The 24,677-nt window shown below is 43.4% G+C and overlaps 1 protein-coding gene across 2 annotated transcripts in view; it reads left to right on the forward strand.

The window, feature by feature from the left end:
- The window catches only part of LOC109889539 (SLIT-ROBO Rho GTPase-activating protein 1), a 158,798-nt gene that overhangs the window by 49,612 nt on the left and 84,509 nt on the right, over positions 1-24,677 (forward strand). For both annotated transcript variants that reach the window (XM_020481031.2, XM_031822956.1), the window contains exon 2: positions 9,852-10,047. In XM_020481031.2, coding sequence (XP_020336620.2) covers positions 9,852-10,047 — 196 coding nt within the window. The remainder of the gene's footprint in view (positions 1-9,851; positions 10,048-24,677) is intronic.

A 24,677-nucleotide genomic window follows, 5' to 3' on the forward strand; every position in this document is an offset into this window, starting at 1 on the left:
ATCAGCTCTCTGCGGGTATTGAGAGCGTGTGATCCGGCTCTCTGCGGGTATTGAGAGCGTGTGATCCGGCTCTCTGCGGGTATTGAGAGCGTGTGATCCGGCTCTCTGCGGGTATTGAGAGCGTGTGATCCAGCTCTCGGCGGGTATTGAGAGCGTGTGATCCAGCTCTCGGCGGGTATTGAGAGCGTGTGATCTGACAAAGAATTATGAGCCAAGTCCATAATGACCTTTTTGATGCTGTTTATCCAGTCAATCTTCCTTCACATAACGCCATGTTGGGCAGCCCTCCTAACCCCAGATCTCTACTAGATGGTGAGGCAAGGCACCCTCCTAACCCTAGATCTCTACTAGATGGTGAGGCAAGGCACCCTCCTAACCCCAGATCTCTACTAGATGGTGAGGCAAGGCACCCTCCTAACCCCAGATCTCTACTAGATGGTGAGGCAAGGTACCCTCCTGCATCATTTACAATGTATGTAAATAGTAAGGTATTTTGTCTGTAAGGTCTCTTTCATTAAATGCTTGGACTAGCTGACCAGCTGTCCTAACAGATCAAATCATACTCCCAGACCCCACATCTGCTGAGCTGTTTCAGCTGCTGCTTGTGAGCTTGTAGAGGAAAACCTGTTGCCTAGAACCGAGTAACCCGTATCAAATAAAAGTTTATTGGTTGCGTACAAAGTTTAGCAGATGTTATAGCGGGTGCAGCGAAATGCTTGTGTTACTAGCTCGTAATAGTGCAGCAAAAATGTCAAACAAGTACACGGATAACTATAAAATCATGTCCGGTTAACAGCCCTATAACACTGTATCAGTAATACTAAATGCAATCTATAAGTGTATATACACCAAAATATATATACTATGATATGTACAGCAGTAGATATATTACAGTAAGCTATGTTGAGAATCCAGTGTATAGTGTAAGAAAATGCAATGTACAGTAGTAAATACTGTATTTTACAATTAGCTATGTGAAGAATACAGTAAATGAATACACAATGTAAAAGAAACAGCTCAGCGTTTAATGTCCCTATATACAGTACATGGGACAGCAGTGTTTTGTGTGAGTGAGTCTGTCTGATGGCCTGGAGATGGAAGCTGTTTTTCAGTCTTAAGGTCCCAACTTTGGTGCAGCTGTACTGTCTCTGTCTGCTAGATGGTAGCAGAGTGAACAGACCATGACTCGGGTGGCTGAGGTCCTTGATGATCTACTTGGCCTTCCTTTGATACTGAGTGCTGTAAATGTCCTGGAGGGCAGGTAGTGTGCCCCTGGAGACGCGCTGGGCTGACTGCACCATTCAGTCGAGGGTGGTGCAGTTGCCGTACCAGGGGGTGATGCAGCCTACAGAATGCTGTCAATGGTGCAGCTGAAGAAGTTTGAGGGTCTTATGAGTCATGCTGAATTTCTTCAGCCGCCTGTGTCGCTGCACAGCTTCTTCACCACTGTGCCAGTGTGGTAGGAATATTTGAGGTCCTCAGTAATGTGCCCGCAAAGAAGCTTTTGAATCTCTCATTTTGCCCAAGAACACTAAGGTAACCTGCCCAAATGACGACCCGTAGCACTCACGAGCTGAAGTGCTTTGGAAGTCTGGTCATGGCTCACACGAACACTATTATCCCAGAAACCCTAGACCCACTCAATTTGCATACTACCCCAACAAATCCACAGATGATGCAATCTCTATTGCACACCACACTGCCCTTTCCCACCTGGACAAAAGGAACACCTACGTGAGAATGCTATTCATTGACTACAGCTCGGCGTTCAACACCATAGTACCCTCAGAGCTCATCACTAAGCTAAGGTCCCTGGGACTAAGCACCTCCCTCTGCAACTGGATCCTGGACTTCCTGACGGGCTGCCCCCAGGTGGTGAGGGTAGGTAACAACCCATCCGCCACGCTGATCCTCAACACAGTGTCCCCTCAGGGGTGCGTGCTCAGTCCCCTCTACTCCATGTTCACTCATGACTGCATGGCCAGGCACGACTCCAACACCAATACAGTGGGGCAAGAAAGTATTTAGTCAGCCACCAATTGTGCAAGTTCTCCCACTTAAAAAGATGAGAGAGGCCTGTAATTTTCGTCATAGGTACACTTCAACTATGACAGACAAAAAATCCAGAAAATCACATTGGGTCCCCGCGATGGGACCCGGCCGTTGCTGGGCCAATTGTGCGCTGCCCCATGGGTCTCCCGGTCGCGGCCGGCTGCGACAGAGCCTGGAATCGAACCAGGATCTCTAGTGGCACAGCTAGCAACTGCGATGCGGTGCCTTAGGGCCTCCCGAGTGGCGCAGTGGTCTATGGTCCAAACACACTAAGACAGTTGTGAAAAGGGCACGACAAAGCCTATTCCCCCTCAGGTGACTGAAAAGATTTCGCATGGGTCCTCAGATCCTAAAAAGGTTCTGCAGCTGCACCACCGAGAGCATCACTGGTTGCATCACTGCCTGGTATGGCAACTGCTCGGCACTACATAGGGTAGTGCGTATGGCCCAGTACATCACTGGGGCCAAGCTTCCTGCCATCCAGCACCTCTATACCAGGCAGGGTCAGAGGAAGGCTCAAAAAATTGTCAAAGACCACAGCCACCCTAGTCGTGGACTGTTCACTCTACTACCGCATGGCAAGCGGTACCGGAGCGCCAAGTCTAGGTCCAAGAGGCTTCAACACTTCTACCGCCAAGAAATAAGACTCCTGAACAGCTAACACCTTTTTCCCCTTAACTTTAAGCATTGTTGGTTAAGGGCTTGTAAGTAAGCATTTCACTGTAAGGTCTGTTGTATTCAGCGCATGTGACAAATAAAATTTTAATGGTGAGTGGTTTGTCTCATCATTGAACGTCAATTTGCCCGAAGGGTTTGGATCTCATTTGAATTACAACTCATAGCACAACAAACGGCTTAATACTATTTTAGGAAATGTTTCTTTCTTCAAACATGCATACAACTTTGTTGTATTGAATTACCCACAATCCTCTAAAAACAGAGCCACATGACACTTAAGTATTCTTAACTTTCAAAAACGTAATAATTCTATCAGCAGATAAATCAGGTTTTTCTACTCAAATATAATGTCTGACTACTACTTTATTGTTTTATGTAAAGACGTAAAACCTAATAAACTCAGCAAAAAAGAAACGTCCCTTTTTCAGGACCCCGTCTTTCAAAGATAATTCGTAAAAAAACAAATAACTTCACATATCTTCATTGTAAAGGGTTTAAACACTGTTTCCCATGATTGTTCAATAAACCATAATAAATTTATAAACATGCACTTGTGGAACGGTTGTTAAAACCATAACAGCTTACAGACGGTAGGCAATTAAGGTCAGTTATGAAAGTTTAGGACACTTTCTACTGACCCTGAGAAACACCAAAAGAAAGATGCCCAGGGTCCCTGCTCATCTGCGTGAACGCAGGAGGCATGAGGACTGTAGGTGTGGCCAGGGCAATAAAATGCAATGTCCATATTGTGAGCCGCCTACGACCGCTCTACAGGGAGACAGGACGGATAGCTGATCGTCCTCACAGTGGCAGGACCACATGTAACAACACCGGTACATACGAACATCACACCTGCGGGACAGGTACAGGATGGCAACAACAACTGCCCGAATTACACCAGGAATGTACAATCCCCCCATCAGTGCTCAGACTGTCCGCAATAGGCTGAGAGAGGCTGGACTGAGGGCTTGTAGGCCTGTTGTAAGGCAGGTGCTCACTAGACATCACCGGTAACAATGTCGCCTATGGGCACAAACCCACCATCGCTGGACCAGACAGGACTGGCAAAAAGTGCTCTTCACTGACGAGTCGTGGTTTTGTCTCACCAGGGGCGATAGTCGGATTCACGTTTATCGTCGAAGGAATGAGCTTTACACTGAGGCTTGTACTCTGGAGTGGGATCGAGGTGGAGGGTCTGTCATGGTCTGGGGCCCTGTGTCACAGCATCATCGTACTGAGCTTGTTGTCATTGCAGGCAATCTCAACTCTGTGCGTTACAGGGAAGACATCCTCTTCCCTCATGTGGTACCCTTCCTGCAGGCTCATCCTGACATGACCCCTCCAGCATGACAATGCCACCAGCCATACTGCTCGTTCTGTGCGTGATTTCCTGCAAGACAGGAATGTCAGTGTTCTGCCATGGCCAGAGAAGAGCCCAGATCTCAGAGCAAGAACTGGCAAATCTGGTGTAGTTGCACTGCAATACTTAGTATCTGGTGTGGCCACCAGCTGCATTGACTCTTACTTTTGTTCAGGGATGTATTATTCAATTTCTGTTAGTCACATGTCTGTGGAACTTGTTCAGTTTGTCTCAGTTGTTGAATCTTATGTTCATACAAATATTTACACATATTAAGTTTGCTGAAAATAAACGCAGTTGACAGTGAGAGGATGTTTCTTTAGAATCACATAAGCACAACTTATTTAATAAATGTTAGATTGACTTTAAAATGTAATAAAATCACAACTTATAAAACCTTTAGATTAGCAGTACACAAATAAGTCATTTATTCAATAACCTAATATTTGTTAACAGTACTCAAAAACAGCAAGTTATAAGAAATGATATTGACAAAATTAGTTAGTACCACTTATGATTTTGAGTTCTACTGACAGTTGGAGATGTTTGAGTAGCCACTACTCAATTTCTTTAATGAGTTAAGCAGTTACTTTTTACAGTACACACACACACACACACACACACCGTTTCTATATTAGAAATGAGGGAGTCGGGTCCACAGTACAGTATAGTATGCCCCAGATAGCTTTTGGTAGAGGCAGTGATAAAGTAGGAAGAACCAGAGAAGAAGTCAGCTGCGGGACCCTTGGAGGACTAATTATATAACTAATGATAAAATATAACAGAGGAAGAAGAGCAGCAAGCAGGCCAGGGGTGCTGCTTATTCCATTTGTTTCATAGCAAAGTGAATTGGTGGAACAATGAAGAGCCTTTTCACGTGGCAGAGGCACTTGGCCCTGCTTCTCGGACAGTGGGCGGGTTGTTTTCACTGATGCTTGTTTTTCCTCAGGAGGTCAACAGTGTTTCATTCTCTGTCGTCCTGCTGACACTGCACTTTCTCTCTCTCAACAAATGGCCCGCAATCAAAAGCAATTCAGAGTTGCAACTTTGGACATATTTGCCGCCGTGAATGGGGTTATGGGAAATATGTTGTCGTGCGCTCTTGAAAAGAGCTGGTTGGATGACATCCAGTCCAGAACAAACAGCCTTTGGTTCCAACAGATCGTCATAAAGACCAAACGTCTCGCTCTCTCATTGTACACGTCCACCCAGTGTGTATTCTGGGACACATACCCTTCATTTCTATTGGATGTTTGGTTTTGTGCTGTCAGCCCTGGACATGCAGTGGGCACGAAGGCCTACAAAGTCTGTATCCATGCCTACGTATGCCCCTTTCCAACAACAGGGCCAAACCAGGCTGAACTGTGACATTTCTGGTTCCAGGAACCAGCCATGAACTTCCAGAAACCCTCAAAGCCCATCCATAGACAGCCACAGAGAGCCACCTGTTGACTGTCCCAGCCTCCTGCTCCCTGCTGCCCCGTTGACTTTATTTCCAGGTCCTGCAAGTGTCAGTTCACAGCAGTGCACAGGTGCACTCATCTCCCTGCTGCCTGTTTGAAGTGGATCACAGTGCTTTGATCGCAGTCACCCCCACCTCAAGCTCCGCAGTGGGCCCCTCTGCACGTGTTTACCATACAGATGACCTCCGAGACAGGATTGTACCACTGTATTTATAGAGGATGACCACTCAATGCAGCGTTTGCATGAGCGGAGAGCGCAAAGGATACAATGTTGTGAACCTGTCATTAGCTGAGCTTTTTTTGTTCAAGGTGTTTGTTTTTTTACACACTCTGAGTTAGTGTATTATTCTATGAAGGAAATTCAAGTTTCATTGTGTATAGCACTGTGCCAGTGTGGGCTAGAGTAATGTTCATTGTGTATAGCACTGTGCCAGTGTGGGCTAGAGTAATGTTCATTGTGTATAGCACTGTGCCAGTGTGGGCTAGAGTAATGTTCATTGTGTATAGCACTGTGCCAGTGTGGGCTAGAGTAATGTTCATTGTGTATAGCACTGTGCCAGTGTGGGCTAGAGTAATGTTCATTGTGTATAGCACTGTGCCAGTGTGGGCTAGAGTAATGTTCATTGTGTATAGCACTGTGCCAGTGTGGGCTAGAGTAATGTTCATTGTTTGTGTAATATTTCTCTGGAGGGTCTGTGGATATTGTGGGAATCGGGAGTGTTCAGTTCAGACAATTGATTTGAAACTGCCTACAGCAGAATACTTGATGCCCAGGCTGTTTGATCAAAGCGAGGCTTTCACCTGTCCCGAGATGAGAGAGAGAACCGGTGGAATTCTCAGCGATATCCACTCGAGTAGCCTCACTGACTAGTAGATTAGGCTTCTCTGTGAAATGCATTTCAGCCCCCCTGAGTCACTTAAGGGAAAGAATTATAATATGATTTGTCTGATTGTATCTTAGTTGAATACAATATTATGTGTAGGTAGAGAGAGTCCTAATTGTATCCCTGTTTTACATGTGCCTAAATTGTCATGGGTGAATAATATGCACCAAATGTTGAACGGGGATTTTTCTACAATGTCATCCATCATGGCATGGTGTCACTGGTCAATGTTTGACTTGCAATATGAATGATTTAATGTTCAGTCATGAATATAATTCTGTTAAATGATCCGCTCTGCTCCTTTGCGTCAATGTCAGGGGTGCTTTGTTTTAATTCCACATCCTCATTCACTGTTTGGAGTCATCAAGAGAACTCCCGAAGCTCTGGTAGCCTCTCTAGGAACATCCTTTCTCCTCTAGCTCCCCATAGAAATCTCTCGCGCTCTCAATGGAACAAATGCTTTGCTGGAGAACCTGGTTGAACTTGTGACATCCAAACAATGAACATCAGGTAGCCCATCATGATTGAAAAAGGAAACTGGCACCAATCTCAATCTGCCCTCTATAGGCCTATTTTACCTGCACTGGACCTACAATCTAAAATGTTGTTGTTTGGATTAAACTGAGTTCAGACTCAAGTAGTCATGGCGTGGTTACCCATTGGAGTGAAGGGACTCTTTGCTACACTGCAGCCAAATGTACTTCCAGCTGATTGTTGGTTTCTATCTGGCTAGTCAGACACTAGATGCATATCACTGCAGTTTGTTTCCTCAACAAATGAGACTCAGCACCCACACCCCCCCAGTTTATCCCCCCTCCCTCCTTTCCTGTCCCACCTTTCCCAATTTGATTTGTTTATTCCCCCACGAGGTGCCAGGATGAAAGAGCCACTCCCGAAGCCTTGGGAAAGAAAATCATTTATCAGGGATTTCTAATAGACCCCACATAAATCATTCATTTCTCAAGGTTGTGTAGGCATTTAAAGCTGATGAATGAAGCCAAGTTCTCGGCTTATTCCACTTATTTGCATTTTGGGAAACACGATGAGGAGCTCTGTGACTGAACAGTTTAATTGAGTCAGCAGTTAATTGATCTATGATTCGGTTCAATCGCTTGATTTTGGCCAGTTATTGATGGGTGCGGTCTACTAGAGCAGTCTACTCTATGGGGAATCATTTGGGCCGTTTGGAAAATACCTCTTTCGCTGTTTAAAAAAACAACATGAAAAATTATAACTCCCTGTCTCTATTCGGACTAGGCTTGGGTGGTATCCGGTTTGTCATATCTTCATACTGACCTTGTGCAATACTGGGATATTCAGTAATACTGGCACTGGAAACAAGGGGCACTATTTTCTAAACCCACTTAGTTTTGTTTGTTTTTGTAACTTGCTAACAAGTACATGCAAAATCTCATAGAGAATGCTAACTAAATGCTAAACCCCCCCCCCCCCAACACCTTCCCTGGTTGCCACTACTCATCTTAAAATGTAATGTCTCATCACCATTTTACCCCAAGTTATTCTTAATAAATAAATAAATAAAGTAGGAATGGAAAGTTTCCCTCGCTATGGCACTCCTAACTTGAATGCTCCTCTCCCGCACAACAAGTCGACTAGGTAAATAGATAACTATTCTGCTATGTGGTATTCAGATTTTTCTATTCATTACTCATTTGTTTGGAGAGGAAAAGTAAATGTGGAATGTTCTAGTATCTTCAAACTGCACCTCGGCAGAAATATTCACAAAGCTCCAGTATCTCTTCATTGTGTGCTTGTAGACAAACACCATGTGACTGGGGATTACCAGTACAGTTCATAATGAAACATTTTGATAGGTGAAATGAAGAATGAAATATTCTTTATCTAAAATATCACACAAGTTGACTGCAAGTATTTACTTAAAAAGTAGCGACAAATATTAAAATGTCAAACTTTAGAAATAGTTTTGACCGTATTGATGATATTGAAAAACCCTCCCGGGGCTATTTTCAGCCCTACAGTCTACTAGCCTGTACTTTACAGATGTTAATGACTGAGTGGTCCTCAAGCATCAAGTTGTTTTGAACTGATGTTCCAGACCGTTGTCTTTACTGGCCAGGTGAGGTGTGTTTTGTGGTATTAGACAGTTTGTCAGTATAGTAGTTTCATGCTGGCTGACTACTAAAACTATAACCTCCAGAGACATTTGACAGTGATTTTTGGTCTGACTTTCGTCATCGAGTTTCTCCTTTTTACAGGAGCTTGTCTCCAAAACATATCCACCCCAGACTCCAGTCATGATTAGGGATACTCGGTGTGAATACACACACTTGACGAGTATGACGGGCCTTAACTGCAATCAGCGTGTTTGCTCTAAACTTCATGTAATAGGGCCAGTTCATTTTGGAGGGTTTTTCTTGTGTGGGATTAAAGCCCGATGATGCCCATATGATGGTCTTGGCCTGAGTCGATTTCCACTGGATTCTCAACGCTACACAATCTGATAGATTTGAGGCTTAAGCCACCGCGTTGCTAGAGATAAGACGTGATTTCGCGTCAGGAATTAATTTGAAAATGCGTTTCTTATATAACAACTCTGTTTCTATGTAATATTCGAAAGTTTTGACAGCAGGGCTAAGCAGCAGCAGTTACAAAGGCCTCTAGTTAGCTACTTACCATGCAATTCTTATTGGCGTTTGTGACCGGGCACAAGGCCCCGAGATTTTTCATTAGAGCAACGTCATTTTGTGGCCTCTATTGGAATTTTGTGTGTGTTTTTTTTTAAATGACCTCATGCATCGGTTTCCTTTCATAGTGGCGATGTCAAGCCCTGGTACCTCATGACAAATCCATTCTACATAGCCAGGGTCACATAGCCATCACAGGACACTGTGTTCACTCACCATTACGGTAGGGGGGATGTAGCCTACAGTAGTGGCTGATGTACATTTTAATGACAAACATTCCCATTGACTGGTGAGATATCTCATGCTGGGGGGTCATTTAGCTCCATATGGTTAAGAGAAGCCTCCCGTCTCTCTCCCGTTTCCCTGCTGGTGAATGTGGTGTGCAGTCAACCAGTAGCACTAGTGAAGAACCTGGTGTTTCCCGGCAGGATGTCAAGAAAGCGTGTCCGTGCTCCATCTCAGTGGGTGATTGATTAGTAACGGGGCTAATGAATTCTATAGTGGCTTTAATGAACCACCTGAGACCAGCGCTGCCAACCTCTCACAATGCACCTATTTGTGCTTTGTGATCACCCCTCTCCTTTATCTATGTCATTAGACTATGGGCTGGTGTTGACTACAGAGACATATATTTCTGACCTGTCTGCTGTGTGAGTTGCTAAGAGAGTTACATACCCCTGACTTGTGTCAGCTCTGTATGTAGTTGTAAATATCAATCTGACCTAGTTGTATCCGTCTGTGTCCTCAGAGATCCGTGCCCAGCTGGTGGAGCAGCAGAAATCCCTGGACCAGCAGACCGAGATGAGGGTGCAGCTCCTCCAGGACCTGCAGGACTTCTTCAGGAAGAAGTCGGAGATCGAGATGGAGTACTCCAGGAACCTGGAGAAACTGGCTGAACGCTTCATGGCGAAGACACGGAGCACCAAGGACCACCAGCAGTACAAGTAAGTACAAGTGTGTCTAGGTCTTGTCTGTGTCTGACTTTGGGTCTGTGTACCTGGGTCTAGGTCGGAGCGTTTTTCTGTCGGTCTATGCATTTTTCCTGAAGAAGTTAAGTCACTGCATGGAACACTGCCTCTGTCTGAAATATGCCTCTCTCTGGTTCAGTGTTCATGAATACCTGTTGCATTAGGCAACCAAAATCAACTTCATATTTGATTATAACATTGATGACATATCAATCTGGAAAATATATTCACATTTTTTATTACAATGTTGATGAGGTGAATCAATCTGGTTTCTATTTACAGTCGGTCTGGGAAGACGCACAGCAGCAGTCCTCAATGATTCCATTTCCTATTTATTTCTCATTATCAAACTCCATCAGTCAGACATTTTATTGTCATGTCATTCTACTCATTTCATCTCCTCCATTTGACGTCTGAAATCGTTTTGGACTGCGGGCTTTCTTTACCAATTATTTTCATACTTTTAAAATGTGTGTTCCCGATTTTATGAATACATTTACATGAATTATTGGAAGGAAATATCCTGTGAAGGCAGACTGTTACACCAGGGGCTCCAGCGATAAATATCCCAAACTATTTTACCCCTCAGCCGATTCTGCATAATGTCCCTTTGTTCTTCTGTAGCTCATCTGGGTAGCAGTGGGCGCCCTATATTTAAAACACTTTCCCCATCTAGCCTCACAATTCAACAGTCACCCTCTGTCAATGTGCAGATGGTATTTCCAGCACAGTGTACTGTGAATTATGGAATTGGAGAAACTCCAATGAAGTAACTGATACCTCCCTAGAATGGGTATAGATTTTATGAGTTGTTCAAGAAAAAAAAAATGGACATCAGATTCCTGACTGCTCCCAGATCCACAGTACAGAATACATGGAACGGTGAAAGGACTCCTAGTGTTACAATCATTCTTGTGGAGAATAACCTAATCAGCTTGGTCCATGTCTACAGTGAGTTGGTCTCGGTCATTTCGATCTAACCACAAATGAGACCTGAAATGATGAAAGACACAATGTGGGAATCTCGCTCCGAATCAATTGAAATATCATCACGCTGTAAGAGAAGAACTACTTCATCTCTCTCCCATAGCGTTACTTTCCTTACCCCTGTGTGGTACAGCAGACTGGCATGGATGAGCCTTATTGGAATGTTGAAACGCAGTCTCAATACGCTTTAGGAGACTGCTTATGGAAAAGACAGAGATATTGGCATATTGTTTGAACTTGCGGTAGGGACCAAAAATAACAAGCCTGTTTGCCCTACTCTGTGTCTGGAAATATTCCTGTACGGAGTCTACTGGGCCTGTTAATGACTCTAGCAGCTGGGTATGCAGAACCCGGGAGGCTGAGGAGATTCCGACAGCGTGGCTTGTAAGCTGTGGTTTTCATCGCGTGATATAGTGTCTGGTCAGTTCATTCGCAGGGTCAACATTTGCACAGTGCCAAGCGAGCAGCATATTTCGGTGCTCTGTAAACGCGAGACGTTTGAATAACAGTTTTAAGACTTGGCCCATATTTTTTTGTATTCGTACAAACAAGGTGAATACAGAGGCGCTTCTGTGTCCTCCACATTCTCTAGGTTTTCTTTATTTTTTTAATGTTGTGAGGATTGTAAAAGTGCACTTTCACTCGGACTTTGAGCTTTCTGGCCTCGTGGTAGTGCAGAGCCTCAGCCCAGCTTGGGCTGGCTGTGTGTGTGTAATAAGCTGAATTAGCATTCAAATTAGCGCATTAAATCACTGGCTAATTAGCTGGCGTTTCCGCACTGGAGAGCAGTGAATACTGACACGCTGCGTGCAGTTGGGCTGCTAAGTGCTACTGACTGAGGTGACAATTCAGTCACAGATTTGAATGCAGTGTTCGTCAGATTTGACAGGGAGCCAAGTCATGTGTATTCGGTTTGTCGATGCCCAAATTGCAAAAAATGTGACAAAGTTAGAGAATTCAAATCTTTCTGTCAGTGTGTTAAGGGTAGGATGCTTTGTGCTAACCCTGATGTCTAGCCTCAGTTTCCTCTGAGGATAAAATAGTCAGAGGAGCTGTGGTACATTTCAGTATTCAGGACCAGGAATGCCTCTTCAAACACATTTATCGGGTCGCCTTCAGGAGTGAGAGAAAGTGAAAATACACTATTTGTGATACCTATGGAATTATTGCTACAGCACCTCAGTTGGCCCAGAATCAATCCTGCTTGGGCACAGCAGCGGTAGGCGGTATAGGCCCGTTCTGCAGCTTCTCTAAGCTCACTGTGATGGATGAAGGTTGGCACTGAGGGACCAGCAGGAGGTGGAACTGGTGTAAAACTACAGTCAAATACTATTTGAAAACATTTAAGAATACTTTTATCTGGGCTTGATTGAGCTTTCCTGACACAGTGGAACCAATGGGATAGGCATACAACTGCAAACCCTGCCCCGCTGAACCCAGGTCTAGTAGATTATTCTACATTCGGTATACACAGGATATATTGTGTATGGTAATCACATCGCTGTATGTTGGGCATCCATCCCTTGACATTAAGCTCTGTGACTCACACTTATCGGTGATAATCTGTCAACATCATCCCACATATTATTCGTTGTGCCTAAATTATTCAGAGTATTGCGTCATTTTCAAGCCTGTCCATTTTCTACATCCCATTCTGCAGCACGGATGGGGCCGACAGCAATATCTGTTGGCCCCTTTATTACTGATGCATAGATGGATAGGGTCTGGTTTAGTCAAATGGCTGTCACTTCTCGTGACACACAGTTCCCTCATCAAGCTCATTCAGTCAACGGGCACAGTTTATTAGATCTGATTATCTGCACCGTTGATCAACCCTGATCACTAGACGTGTAATGAACAGAGTTTAATATTGCAGGAGGTGTTTTGTTAGGGCGGGAGTTCTATTTGCTAGAAAGTCAACCCTGATCATTACAAAAATAAAACCAATGGGACGGTTTATCTGCTAGCACCTCTTTCTTTTGTTTCTTTTTCTCTCGTCTCTTGAGAACCAAACGGACTGTTTTTCTGTGTGGCCAGTGATACTCTCTCCTCGCTGCTCCCCTCCACAGGAGACAGACACCCTGAGCACACAAGCCTCCAGCTGGATCAGCAGCTCTTTTGTCCACTGGCTTTCTCTTTTTTAATTCTTCCCAGAATGCAGTGGGGAGAGAGCTACAACAGGCCCCACAGCGGAGTGGCCAGAATCCCGTTCCAGGGAGTGTCAGTCAGTCAGTCCACTGCTGCGGTAGCGACATGGCTGTTTGCAAAACGAACACATTATACACACACACACATTATGCATTTTTTTTTTTTTTTGTGCCAGAGGGATGGAAGGGAGAGAGCGATAATTGAATTATTTATGTTGCCACCCCAGAGAGGGAGTGACTTGAATAGTCCAGATTTCTTTCCCCCATACAATAAAGCCAATCGGTTTAAGGGACTTTCATTCATGTTGATATGATTCAATAAATATACCCCCAAATAGTAGCTATCATTCCATTTTTGTAAATTCCTCTTGCAATTGTCAAATACTCATATACAGTGCCTTGCGAAAGTATTCGGCCCCCTTGAACTTTGCGACCTTTTGCCACATTTCAGGCTTCAAACATAAAGATTAAAACTGTATTTTTTTGTGAAGAATCAACAACAAGTGGGACACAATCATGAAGTGGAACAACATTTATTGGATATTTCAAACTTTTTTAACAAATCAAAAACTGAAAAATTGGGCGTGTAAAATTATTCAGCCCCCTTAAGTTAATACTTTGTAACGCCACCTTTTGTTGCGATTACAGCTGTAAGTCGCTTTGGGTATGTCTCTATCAGTTTTGCACATCGAGAGACTGACATTTTTTCCCATTCCTCCTTGCAAAACAGCTCGAGCTCAGTGAGGTTGTATGGAGAGCATTTGTGAACAGCAGTTTTCAGTTCTTTCCACAGATTCTCAATTGGATGTTTGACAGTGGGGATGGTGTGTTCAGGGTGATGAGCTGTGTTGCTTTTACACCAAACTTAACATTTTGCATTGTTGCCAAAAAGTTCAATTTTGGTTTCATCTGACCAGAGCACCTTCTTCCACATGTTTGGTGTGTCTCCCAGGTGGCTTGTGGCAAACTTTAAACGACACTTTTTATGGATATCTTTAAGAAATGGCTTTCTTCTTGCCACTCTTCCATAAAGGCCAGATTTGTGCAATATACGACTGATTGTTGTCCTATGGACAGAGTCTCCCACCTCAGCTGTAGATCTCTGCAGTTCATCCAGAGTGATCATGGGCCTCTTGGCTGCATCTCTGATCAGTCTTCTCCTTGTATGAGCTGAAAGTTTAGAGGGACGGCCAGGTCTTGGTAGATTTGCAGTGGTCTGATACTCCTTCCATTTCAATATTATCGCTTGCACAGTGCTCCTTGGGATGTTTAAAGCTTGGGAAATCTTTTTGTATCCAAATCCGGCTTTAAACTTCTTCACAACAGTATCTCGGACCTGCCTGGTGTGTTCCTTGTTCTTCATGATGCTCTCTGCGCTTTTAACGGACCTCTGAGACTATCACAGTGCAGGTGCATTTATACGGAGACTTGATTACACACAGGTGGATTGTATTTATCATCATTAGTCATTTAGGTCAACATTGGATCATTCAGAGATCCTCACTGAACTTCTGGAGAGAGTTTGCTGCACTGAAAGTAAAGGGGCTGAATAATTTTACACGCCCAATTTTTCAGTTTTTGATATGTTAAAAAAGTTTGAAATATCCAATAAATGTTGTTCCACTTCATGATTGTGTCCCACTTGTTGTTGATTCTTCACAAAAAAATACAGTTTTATATCTTTGTTTTAAGCCTGAAATGTGGCAAAAGGTCGCAAAGTTCAAGGGGGCCGAATACTTTCGCAAGGCACTGTATGCCACATTTTTATACAAAGCGACTTAGCGACTCATGCCATACATCCATTTTTCAAATGGGTGGCCCCAGCATGACTTGAACCCACCATACTAGCTTTGGAAGCGCCATGCTCTACCAACTGAGCCACAGAAGACCAATTGCCTACAGTTGTACACTGAGCTCAGAACAGCCTCAATTCATCGGGGCATGGACTCTACAAGGTATCGAAATCGTTCCACAGGGCTGTTGGTTCCAAGTTGGTTCCAATGCTTCCCCTTTATGCAAATAGTAAACTGTTGAGCTTGAAAAACCCAACAGCGTTACCTGGGAGGGAATAGGCCCACCCACTTGGGAGCCAGGACCACCCGTGGCTGCGCCCCTGCCCAAGTCATGTGAAATCCATAGATTAGGGCCTAATGAATTTATTTAAATTGACTGATTTCCTCATATGAACTGTAACTCAGTAAAATCATTGAAATTTTTGCATATTGCATTTATTTTTGCTCAGTATAATGTCATGGAAAGAGGTTTTCCTAATGTTTTGTACACTCAATGTACAACATACTAACATTATAACCGTTTGCATTCCACCCAGAGAGAGACTGCCATTTAAGCTAGTGATGAGGAAATTAATGGGAAATATCTTATGGTAGAGGCCCTGAAGGGATTTGCCATTACAGATAGGGCCTCTGTTGATAAGTAAATAAGGTATTTCTGTCTTGTTTCCATTGATTATCCTTGAGGTGTTTCTATAACTTGATTGGAGTCCACATGTGTTAAATTCAATCGGACATGATTTGGAAAGGCACACACCTGTGTAGATAAAGTCACAGTTTACTGTGCATGTCAGAGCAAAAACCAAGCCATGAGGTCAAAGGACTTTCCTGTAGAGCTCTGAGACAAGGTTGTGTCGAGGCACAGATCTGGGGAAGGGTACCAAAGCATGTCTGCAGCATTGAAGGTCCCAAAGAACACAGTGGCCTCCATCATTCTTAAATGGGAGAAGTTTGTAACCACCAAGACTCTTCCTAGAGCTGGCCGCCTGGCCAAACTGAGCAGTCGAGGGAGAAGGGCCTTGGTCAGGGAGTTTACCAAGAACCTGATGGTCACTCTGACAGAGCTCCAGAGTTCCTCTGTGGCGATGGGAGGACCTTCCAGCAGGACAACCCTCTCTGCAGCACTCCATCAATCAGGCCTTTATGGTAGAGTGGCCAGACTGAAGCCACTCCTCAGCAAATGGCACATGACAGCCCTCTTGGAGTTTGCCAACAGGCACCTAAAGGACTCTCGGACCATGAGAAACCAGATTCTCTGGTCTGATGAAATCAAGATTAAACTCTTTGGCCTGAATGCCAAGCGTCACTTCTGGAAAAAACCTGGCACCATCCCTACGGTGAAGCATGGTGGTAGCAGCATCATGCTGTGGGGATGTTTTTCAGCGGCAGGGACTGGGAGACTAGTCAGGATTGAGGGAAAGATTAAGGGAGAAATTATACAGAGATCCTTGATGAAAACCTGCTTGAGCGCTCTGGACCTCAGACTGGGGCGAAGGTTCACCTTCCATCAGGACAATGACCCTAAGCACACAGCCAAGACAATGCAGGGGTGGCTTCGGGACAAGTCTGAATGACCTTGAGTGGCCCAGCCAGAGCCCAATCGAACATCTCTGGAGAGATCTGAAAATAGCTGTGCGGCGACGCTCCCGATCCAACCTGACTGAGCTTGACAGGATCTGCACAGAAGAATGGGAGAAAATCCCCAAATATACAATACCAGTCAAAAGTTTGGACACCTTTTCATTCAAGGTTTTTACATTTAAAAAAAAACATTTTATACATTGTAGAATAATAGTGAAGGCATCAAAACTATGAAATAACACATGTAATCGTGTATTAACTAAAAAGTGTCAAATATATTTTTGATTCTTCAAAGTAGACACCCTTTGCTTTGAACACTTTGCACACTCTTTGCATTCACTCACCCAACTTCATGAGGTAGTGATCTGGAATGCTTTTCCAACAGTCTTGAAGTTCCCACATATGCTGAGCACTTGTTGGCTGCTTTTCCGTCACTCTGCGGTCCAAGTCATCCCAAACCATCTAAATTGGGTTGAGGTTGGATGATTGTGGAGGCCAGGTCATCTGATGCAGCATTCCATCACTCTCCTTATTGGTCAAATAGCCCTTACACAGCCTGGAGATGTGTTTTGGGCCATTGTCCTGTTGAAAAACTAAGCGCAAACTAGATGAGATGGTGTATTGCTGCAGAATGTATTGGTCGCCATGCTGGTTAAGTGTACCTATTTTTTTAAAATTCCAAATAAATCAGTGACCTTGTCACCAGCAAAGCACCCTCACACCATCACCTACATGCTTTACGGTGGTTAACCACACATGCGGAGATCATCCGTTCACTTACTCTCCGTCTCTCAAAGACACAGCTGCTTGGAAACAAAATTTGGACTCATCAGACCGCAGGACAGATTTCCACCGCTCGTGTTTCTTGGCCCAAGCAAGTCTTCTTCTTATTGGTGTCCTTTAGTAGTGGTTTCTTTGCAGCAATTTGACCATGAAGGTCTGATTCACACAGTTGATGTTGAGATGTCTGTTACTTGAACTCTGAACCATTTATTTGGGCTTCAAACTGAGGTGCAGTTAATTGCCTATTTCTGAGGCTGGTACATCTAATGAGTGTATCCTCTGCAGCAGAGGTAACTCTGGGTCTTCCTTTCCTGTGGCGGTTCTCATGAGAGCCAGTTTCATCATAGCGCTTGATGTTTTTTTCAAAGTTCTTTTACATTTTTGCATTGACTGACCTTCATGTCTTAAAGATATGATGGACTGTTATTTCTCTTTACTTATTTGAGCTGTTCTTGCAATAATATAGACTTGGTCTTTTACCAAATAGGTCCATCTTCTGTACACCACCACTACAGTACCTTGTTATGACAACTGATTGGCTAAAATGCATGAAGAATTAAGAAGGAAAGAAATTCCACAAATTAACTTTAACTGCCAATTGAAATGCATTCCAGGTGACTACCTCATGAGCTGGTTGAGAAAATTCCAAGAGTGTGCAGAGCTGTCATCTAGGCAAAGGGTGGCTATTTGAATAATCTCAAATATAAAATGTTTTTTTTTTAACACTTGTGGTTTCTACATGATTCCATATGTGTTATTTGATAGTTTTGATGTATTCACTATTAATTTACAATGTAGAAAATAGTAAAAATAAAGAAAAACCTTTGCATTAGTAGGTGTCCAAAATTTTGACTGGTACTGTATGTGTGCTAAGCTTGTAGCGTCATACCCAAGAAGACTCGAGGCTGTAATCGCTGCCAAAAGTGCTTCAACAAAGTCCTGACTAATGGGTCTGAATAATTATGTAAATGTGATATTTAATTTTTTTGCTTTATCATTATGGTGCTTTGTGTGTAGATTGATGAGGTAAAAACGGTTTAATCAGTTTTAGAATAAGGATGTAACGTAACAATGTGGAAGGAGTCAAGGGGTCTGAATACTTTCTGAATGCACTGCAATGTCATGCATGCATGTATACATGTGAGAACACACACACACACCTGTATGCAATTGTAAGCTCACTCCTAAACACATGCACACTCTCTCTGTCTTTCTTTATCCTCTCCTCTGAGGACCATAGTTCTCACCCTCCTGTCTATACCTGTCTGTCTGACCTAATCCCTGCATTGTGGGGAAATTATGACATTGAGAGTTTCCTGCCAGTTATGTAGGCTAGGTAGTAGAGTCCCTGAGGTCACTGCTGCCATGGCCCTCTCTGCACACACACACACACGAGCGCGCGCACATGGCCTGTCATTTGGTCCAGCAGGTTGTCTCATTAGCCAGCACACAGCCCCACTGTTTGGCCATTGATTTATTGGAATGGCTAGTGTTCATTCAATGGCTCCCTGTGGTGTTTCCATCTACACTAAGTCCCGCATTTGGAATAATGACCCTGTTTCCTCCATTCGCTGACTTTTCTGAGACTGTAATTGTAAGTTCCCGTCTGTTCTTCATTGTATTGGATGTGTTATAGCAAGGGGTGAAAGAATGCTGCGATGGTCATTTCAGCCCTTTTCTTTCAGCCTGCATCCCAAATTGCACCCTATTTACAATCCCTATATAGTGCACAACGTTTGACCAGGGGCCTATACGAGTGCACTATATAGGGAGCCATTTAGTCTGTATTCATGAGGAACTGGGCCGTAGCGTGCGTTGTCTGGCGAATCGGGTCACTCCATTCACAGCGCCTGGGCCCCACTGTGCTGCTCTGTGCACTGAGGCGAGCCAGAGAGGGTCGGTCGGTTGGACACACACTAGTGCACAGAGCCCAGTTATATAACCCTCCGGTCACAGCTGATGTCCCTTGCCCAAGCTCATTACAGTTCGAGACATGCCAATCACATACTCACGTACATACGCACACACAGATAGAATAGTAGAAACGCACACAAAAGCTGGAGAACATATGCACGTCCAGGGATTTAAAAAAATATTATTTTTTTGCAGGTGCTGGTGTTTATGTGAACTGAAAAAATAAAGAGGAAAACGCTGCACACTGCTGTTCAGGCTCCCAGGTGATTTTATTTAGAACAACGTTTAGACTCTTAGGTCTTCATCAGGCATCCATATCCCAGGTGGGGGTGGAAGGTCTTGTATATAGGGGCAGTGCTCAGTGACATCAATTCCTGTAACGGGAGGTACAAATATATAATATCGGTTCACAATGTCAACGTTCAATATCAAAATATTGAACCATACATGAGGAATGTGATAAATGTTTAAGTCTTAAACCTTCTGCTGGTTTTCCCAATGTAGGACAGACCACAAGGTAATTTCAACATGTAAACAACATTGGTGGGCATGCAGGTAATCAGGCCATTGATGTTTAATCTTTGTCCTGTGTAGGGGTGGGTAAATGAGCCACATTTGTACGTAACACTGCATTGAGCTCATTGTAATCCCCCTCCCCTCCCACAGGACCTTATCCAAGAAGGGTTCCCTTTTCTCTGGTGGGTAATCTGTTTTGACCACTGTCTCCCTCATTTGGGGGTCTTTTAAGGAAACACACCCACTTCTCACACAGACTCACCACTTGCTGACAACCCTCTCCCTCCCATACACTCTAGGCTATATCCACGCACAGAAACAGAGGAGAAATGAGAGATTGGCACTCCACTCAAGCATAAGGCAGAAAGGATTTACGGTAACTGCAGTCTTGACAGTGTGTGTGTGACACTGCCATACAGTCCCTTCAGAATGTATCAAACCCCTTGACTCCTTACACATTTTGTTGTAACAGCTTGAATTTAAAATGGATTACATTTAGAAGTTTTTCACTGGCCTACACACAATACCCCATCACGTCCTAATAGATTTGTATTTATTTATTATTATTATTATTATTTTATTTTTTATACAAATTAATACAAATGAAAAGTTTAAATGTCTTTAAGCCCTTTGTCATGGCAAGCCTAAATAGAGGAGTAAACATGTGCTTAACAAGTCACATAAGTTGCATAGACTCACTCTGTAATAATAGTGTTCAACATGATTTTTGAATGACTACCTCATCTCTGTACACCACACATACAATTACACATACAATTATCTGTAAGGTCCAGTCGAGCAGGGAATTTCAAACACCGATTCAACCACAAAGACCAGGGATGTTTTCCAATGCAAAGAAGGGCACCTATTGGTAGATGGGTGAAAATAAAACACAGACATTGAATATTCCTTTGAGCTTAGTGGAGTAAATAATTACACTTTGGATGGTGTATCAATACACCCAGTCACTACAAAGATACAGGCGTCCTTCCTAACTCAGCTGCCGGAGTGGATGGAAACTGCTCAGGGATTTCACCATGAGGCCAATGGTGACTTTAAACAGTTACATAGTTAATGGCTGTGACAGGAGAAAACTGAGGTTGGAGCAACAACATTGTAGTTACTCCACAATAATAGCCTAATTGACAGAGTGAAAAGAAGGAAGCCTATACAGAATACAAATATTTCAAAACATGCATCTTGTTTGCAACACGGTACTAAACTAATACTGCAAAAGGTATGGTAAAGCAATTCACTTTTTCTCCTGAATACAAAGTGTTATGTTTGGGGCAAATCCAATACAACATATTACTGAGTACTGCTTTCCATATTTTCAAGCATAGTGGTGGTTGCATCATGTTATGAGTATCTTGTAATTGTTAATGACTGGGGAGTTTTTCAGGATAAAAAAGAAGCGAATGGAGCTAAGTACAGACAAAGTCCTAGAGGGAAATGTGGTTGTCTTCTTTCTTCCAGACACTGGGAGATTAATTCACCTTTCAGCAGGACAATAACCTAAAACACAAGGCCGGATCTTCACTGGGGTTGCAATCCAAAAGAACAGTGAATGTTCCTGAGTGTCTGAGCTACAACTTTTTTAAAACTTAAATCTGCTTGAAAATCAATGGCAAGACCTGAATGTTTGTCTAGCAATGATCAACAACCATTTTGACAGAACTTGAAGAATTTTTAAATAATAATGCGCACCACCTGGATTCGGTCCAATGTAGCAACATTTGACATTGTTTTTTACATTGAATAAAGTAGAGACTCAGAGCTACAAAATGGTATATTAGAAACTGCAGTTGAGGAACAACGAAAAAGTAATTCTGCTTTCAAATTTTAGAAACTTGTAACCCAACTTTTGAAAAATGGCCTGTGAATGTTTTGGTACACCTACTGGAGAGGACTTGTCTAAACCTATTCAGCATCGTTCACACCTTCTTAAGCCTCCGGCATCTCTTTAAGGATTCACAGTGTAGTGAACAACCAAAGATTTCAAGCCTAAAATTGGTGAAAGTTGTAGCAAAAAGTAGTAGTAATTTTTAAAAATCTAGTCCTTGGCCTATATCCTAATCTGACTTTGGTGCTACTCATGTTGTTATTCACATTACCATCTCTTGTAAACACACACTATATCAAATAAAATCAACCTTTATTTGTCACATGCACAGGATACAGAAGGTGTAAATGTTAGTGAAATGATTACTTCCATAGTGGAGTCTTTTTTGTTTAGACATGTAGCTAGCTAGCTAAACAATGAACCATAATCCCAACTCTAATGCCACTTTCAAAACAACTGCGAACTCTGGAGAAGAAAACACTTGGACTGGGAAAAATTGATTTGAAAGGTCATCCAACTCAGAATTCCAACTCTGGAACTTGGGCCTCTTTCTTGAACTCCTACATAGATCATGCATCTAACGTTAGCTAGCTAGCTAACAGTATGATTTAACTTGTAATAAAAACACCTTTCTGACAAAATTAGAAATGTATAATATCTGAAAATGTAGCTAGACTCTTACCTGTATACATCCCTCTGTCACGGATGCCCTGGTTGCCCTTAGTTTAAAGATGTAATCCAGAGACCGGTGTTTTATACATCAGTCTTCTTTCCGTGTTCTCTTTTTTGGCCTCTCCGCATTTGGCAATCATCTCTCTGCTTCCACCGGGCATTCCACTGATTTCAAAACTCGGTCAACTTCTTCCATGACAACGACACCGTTTCTTCCCCAACATTGTTATCAGAAGACGCTATATTGTCTCGTTCAATTAAATTATTTTTACCTAAATCTCTTCATTGTTTGATTAATTTTCAGAGTCCTAGAAAGTCAAGCACGATCATCCTCCAGAAAGTATGTCCTTCACAACATTTTCCCAGAATGTAGACAGGAATATTCCCGCATACTTAGCAGCTCATGTTATAGACAGAAGCAATCTACATGGACGACCAATCCTAAGTCATCTCTCGGCATGTCCCGCCCCTCCATTATCTCAGCCGATCATGGCTAGCGGGAAGGTTAGCGTGACAAATCTAACTATGCTCATTAACAATTTCATTCTGATTTACAGATGACATACAAGTTTGTTATGAAGGTATTTCTCTCCAAAAACATATATAAAAAATTCCATTCAAATGTTTCTCCTGTGAAGTAGTGATGTGCGACATACGCCTAGTTTCTTGAAACGAGTCATAAATGTTGCACATTCCAAGTGTGCAAAGCTGTTAGAGACTTACCCAGAAAGAGTCACAGCTGTAATCGCTGCCAACAGTGATTCTAACATCTATTGAATACTTATCTAATCAAGATTTTGGGGGGGGGGGGTTATTTTTTAAATTTTTACACGTTATAAATGTTTTCTTACGTTTTGACATTAGAGTACTTTGTGATCCTCCACAAAAAAATCGAATTAAATCCGTTTTAATCCCACTTTGTAACACAGCAAAATGTGGAAGGAGTCGAGGGGTGTGAATACTTTCTGAAGTCACTGTAACTGTTTCTTCTTGGTAACTTCCCTCTGAATGCAGGTCTGTACATGTTGCCCCCGGACGCACCACTTTTAGCTAAATTGGATTATTCCTTATTTTACATCGTCTATGAAAAATGGCCTTGCGTTTCGCCGGGATGTTTTTCATTTCCAGTCCTGTCTTTTGTCACATGCACCATTTCCTGTTTTCCAAGAGAGGGAGAGACAATGTTTCAGCTCTGTGGTCCGGAATGTTTTGTCCACTGTCTGTCAGGAGAAAAACATCTGCTCTTCCAGCAGCTATCATCATAGAGGTATGTAGTTAAGGGCTGCAGCATGAGTCGTGGGCCAGGGTGAATGTACAAAGTTTCACCTGTTGTGTTTGCCTGTCTTTGACTGACATTCAGGGGGAAGCCCTTCCAGAGTTCCAGAGGAGGGCTTCCATATGGTCCTCCCTGCTGGCCCTAAAGCCTCAGGCCCTGGCCTCTCTTCTGGCCTCCTGCCTTCCCTGGGCTAGCTCCATAGCAGGAGGAATGTTTTAGATTCAACGGAGTCAGCCTGCTGCAGGCCGTTGCTTATGCACAGCCGTGGCTCACTCTGTGTCTGTCTCTCTTGCTCTCTCTCAGGCCTGGACAATATCCCGCAGTATGCGGACAGGCAGGCGCACTAGAGGGGAAACGCCTCTCCTCCCCTCTCTCTCTCTTCCTGTTTTGTCTCTTGTAATGCACTATTCCAAAACTTTACTACATGTAAAGTACCTTCTCTAACAAATGATCTTACAAGGAAGTCTCGAGTCTCCTAAGCTTACTTGTGGAGGGCGCTCTCCCCTGTTGCGAGAAGTCCGGTCCACTCAGAACATCGCTCCTACGGCTATGCCCCAGAAATGTCGTTGATACAAACTCTCCTTCAGGCGCAGTATGCACTCGGTGCTGATTATATAGAGTGCATGCTATTATATAGGGCATTCATCACCAGGGGAGGGCTGTGGAAGAAACATCCCCACTAGCTATTACTTTTATGATGGGACTTGATCCACTTTAGGAAGTCTTAAATCATCTCACTAGATGAGGACAGTTAGGCTGACAGGATATAGCTGTCAGGTAGGTATCTCTCAGCACAGATTGCAAAGACAGCCGGCAGAGAGCCAGGCGAGGACACACGCATGCACGCGCACATACACATGTGCGCACAGGCATACTCGCTCTCTCTGTCTCTCAGGGAGCATGAATACTTCCCTACATGTCCCCGCCTCTCCTTGTGCCTGTCTCTTGTTTCTCTCTCTGTGTGATCAGCAGTGAAATGTATAATGAATAAGCTACCTTAACTGACCTGTCTCTTTTTTGAGTTTTTTTTTTTTGTATGAATGAACCTGAGCAGTCAGGGGAAGCAGTTTCTGTAAGGAGGTCAGGGTCATATTCAT

Source organism: Oncorhynchus kisutch, linkage group LG4 (genome assembly GCF_002021735.2).
Source record: "Oncorhynchus kisutch isolate 150728-3 linkage group LG4, Okis_V2, whole genome shotgun sequence".
NCBI classification, from domain to species: Eukaryota; Metazoa; Chordata; class Actinopteri; order Salmoniformes; family Salmonidae; genus Oncorhynchus; species Oncorhynchus kisutch.